The 2,755-nt window shown below is 38.2% G+C and overlaps 1 protein-coding gene across 1 annotated transcript; it reads left to right on the top strand.

The window, feature by feature from the left end:
• Positions 1-1,024: 1,024 nt before the first annotated feature.
• On the top strand, positions 1,025-2,483 carry LOC147406103 (uncharacterized). The gene has a single exon (XM_086434009.1). The coding sequence runs from the start codon at positions 1,232-1,234 to the stop codon at positions 2,231-2,233; it is 1,002 nt and encodes a 333-aa protein (XP_086290135.1). The 5' UTR covers positions 1,025-1,231; the 3' UTR covers positions 2,234-2,483.
• Positions 2,484-2,755: the final 272 nt, after the last annotated feature.

Consider the following 2,755-nt stretch of genomic DNA (forward strand, 5'->3'; position numbering starts at 1 on the left):
TTGGTGGGGCCTACAACAATAAAAAGCGTAACTAATCATTTAAAGTTTTAAACATGAGAAACAACAACTAACTAAAAGGACAACAATAATACAGCACAACTGGGAGGGGTTGCCTAACTGTTAATACGTGTCAGTGTTTAACTTGTTGAACCGACTACACCACCGCCACATTTTTTATTTTTTATTTACTATAGGTGTACTAGCGAAAACAGCGATATGTGCGGACTAGATGAATGTTGCTGAGTCATCATCTACATACTTCTCACGTGCTGACTCTGCAAACCAATCCTTTCTCTTCCGAAACCTCGGTTTACAGATTCGTCATCCGCCACATCAGCATAATTGCAGATTGGAATTTAATTTTCCGTGATTTACACATGCCTCCCTGTTATGGTCAATATTTACAAATACCCAAGTGTTTTCAAACTGCTCCCCTTAATACAAGTCTTTTATGAGAGACGATACTGTAAATGACCTAAATGCCCACATTTTCCACCTCTACTGATCTACAGCCCAAAACTACTATTATTTAATATTTGAGGTTAAAGTTTTTTTTATTAAACTCTTTAAATTTAATATTCTATTTTCTTCAACCTTCAAATCCAAAAATCAAATTGGATGTTTAGAGCGGCAAAGAAAGACCCACAAATTTCTAGGATAGAGAAATCAAGGGTTCCACAAGTCTACAAGACATTGAAGATGAGATTGAATTGATTAAAAATAATCTATGCAAGATTTTTATAGATTGAAGAAAAAGTACTCCTACATTTATCTTCAATCATAAGATTTTATCTCCGTCAATCTTAAAATCTCAAGAATAAGATTGAAGACTAGATTGGCACCACAGTTGAACATGTTAAAACATATATATCAATTGAAGATGACATTTTCTTAGAGAAAAGGTTATTTAGATCATTTTGCATTGTTCCCTTAGACAAGACCTAGTTCAAAGGGGGCATTTTATCAGTTTGAAAAAATAGAGATGATTTTAATATTACATAAAATGTAGAGGAGGCATATCTAAATAATCTAACTTCTCTCATCTCTTTGTCTCCCCCTTTAAAACCCCATCTTCAATCCTTTGCTTTCTCTTCTCCGTTCAAAACCATCAAAACAACGATTCCGTCTCTCAATCTTTCTTCAAAACCATCAAAACAACGATTCAGAGTTCACTTGGTGTACATATCAGTTTACCTAAAACCACTATTTCTTTCTTAGGCGCACGATAGTAATGGAAATACCACTTATCGACAGAATAAGCAGTTTTGAATCAGAAATAAACCGCTTACAGAACCCATCTCTGCTGTCCCGCATTTTCCATCAATCGAGATTCGAAGAAATCTCTCAAATTCGTAGTTTCTGGACATGGGGAGCTCTGATTCTCGCTTTTATAGCGACTTTCAGTAGCATCATCAAACGAACCAAGTTCGTAATTTTCAGAATCTGGAAGGGCAAATCTGTAATTTCAGAGCCTCTGCTCTCAAAACCCTCAAAAGAAAACAACGAAGAAGACGACGATACTTGCTCATCTTCATCTTCATCTTCTTCAGACGAAGAAGACGAACCGATTTCGCCATTCGATGAAGATTCTCGAGTGGCAGGTTATGGAAATTTTTATGAACACCAGGGGCAAAATCGTAATTTTAAGATCTCGAGAATGCGAAGTAGTGGGGAGAGCTTCTCTTGGTCTGACCTTGGTTACGGTAAAAGTGTGGTTAAATCATGGGAGGGTTTAGGGTTAGGGTTTGAGGATTCGTCTGGAAGTCTGATTTCGTTGTGGGATTTAAACAAAAACCAGATTACAAGCTCGTTTCATGGCCGGAAATGTCCGGTTTCGGCGCTTTCAATGCCGTCACCGGCGGTTATTGTGTCAGCAGGGTTGGAGAACAGTAGAAATGTTACATTAAGGGTTTGGGACGCGAGAGTCGGACGTCAGATTCCGGAGATACTGACGGAATGGCGACCACGACGGAGGAAGGTTGTGGGTATCGATTCCGGTGGAGTGGAGAAGGTGTACGTCAGAAATGATGGTAATTCAGCGTTGGTTAAAGATATAAGGAACGTTGGGTCAACGTTAGGGGATTTCACGGAATCTGACATGAAGACGTGGTGGGATGCTGACGCCGTTATTGTTGACGGAGACCGTGAACTTTTTTTTGACGAGTTACCGAAGAATGGTTATGGGTCAGTCGTGTCACGTTGCCGAAACGCGGTTCTGTCTTATTTGTTTTAGGCTTAGCCTTGAACAAGTCAGAAATCCCATTGATGGGTTAAAATATTTTTTAGACAATAATTTTCTTTGGGAAAGAACTTCTTCTGTTTTGTACAATTTCGAAGAGTTTTCCAAACTCGGAACGAAATACTTCTTTATAATTCATAGAAATTTCCACCCAGTTTCCTTAAATCTTGTCCACCCATTTTCATTGGTGATTGCTTGTAGCCTAACTTATTTGAAATTCTCATTATTATTGAAAATTTTGTTATTCCAATTGTTTACGAAGATTGTAACATAGGGGCCCCACCCCCACCCTATGTTGATTGCATGATAAGTATGGAACATGGTTCGTCATAATGGCTGACCATGTTGGTCCAAATTTGCTAGTTTGTCCAAATTTGCCACCATTTTCTTTTAAGCCAGTTTTGTGTGTACCCAATTATCATGTGGGTGATTTATTATGCCTCTACAAACCGATGGGTGGAGTCAATATCAGTTTGGCATAAAAACTTTGAAAATTGGTCGTCAAAACACATTTTT

The sequence above is a fragment of the Akebia trifoliata genome, chromosome 3, assembly GCF_017979445.1.
Source record: "Akebia trifoliata isolate Shusen 1 chromosome 3, ASM1797944v1, whole genome shotgun sequence".
NCBI lineage: Eukaryota > Viridiplantae > Streptophyta > Magnoliopsida > Ranunculales > Lardizabalaceae > Akebia > Akebia trifoliata.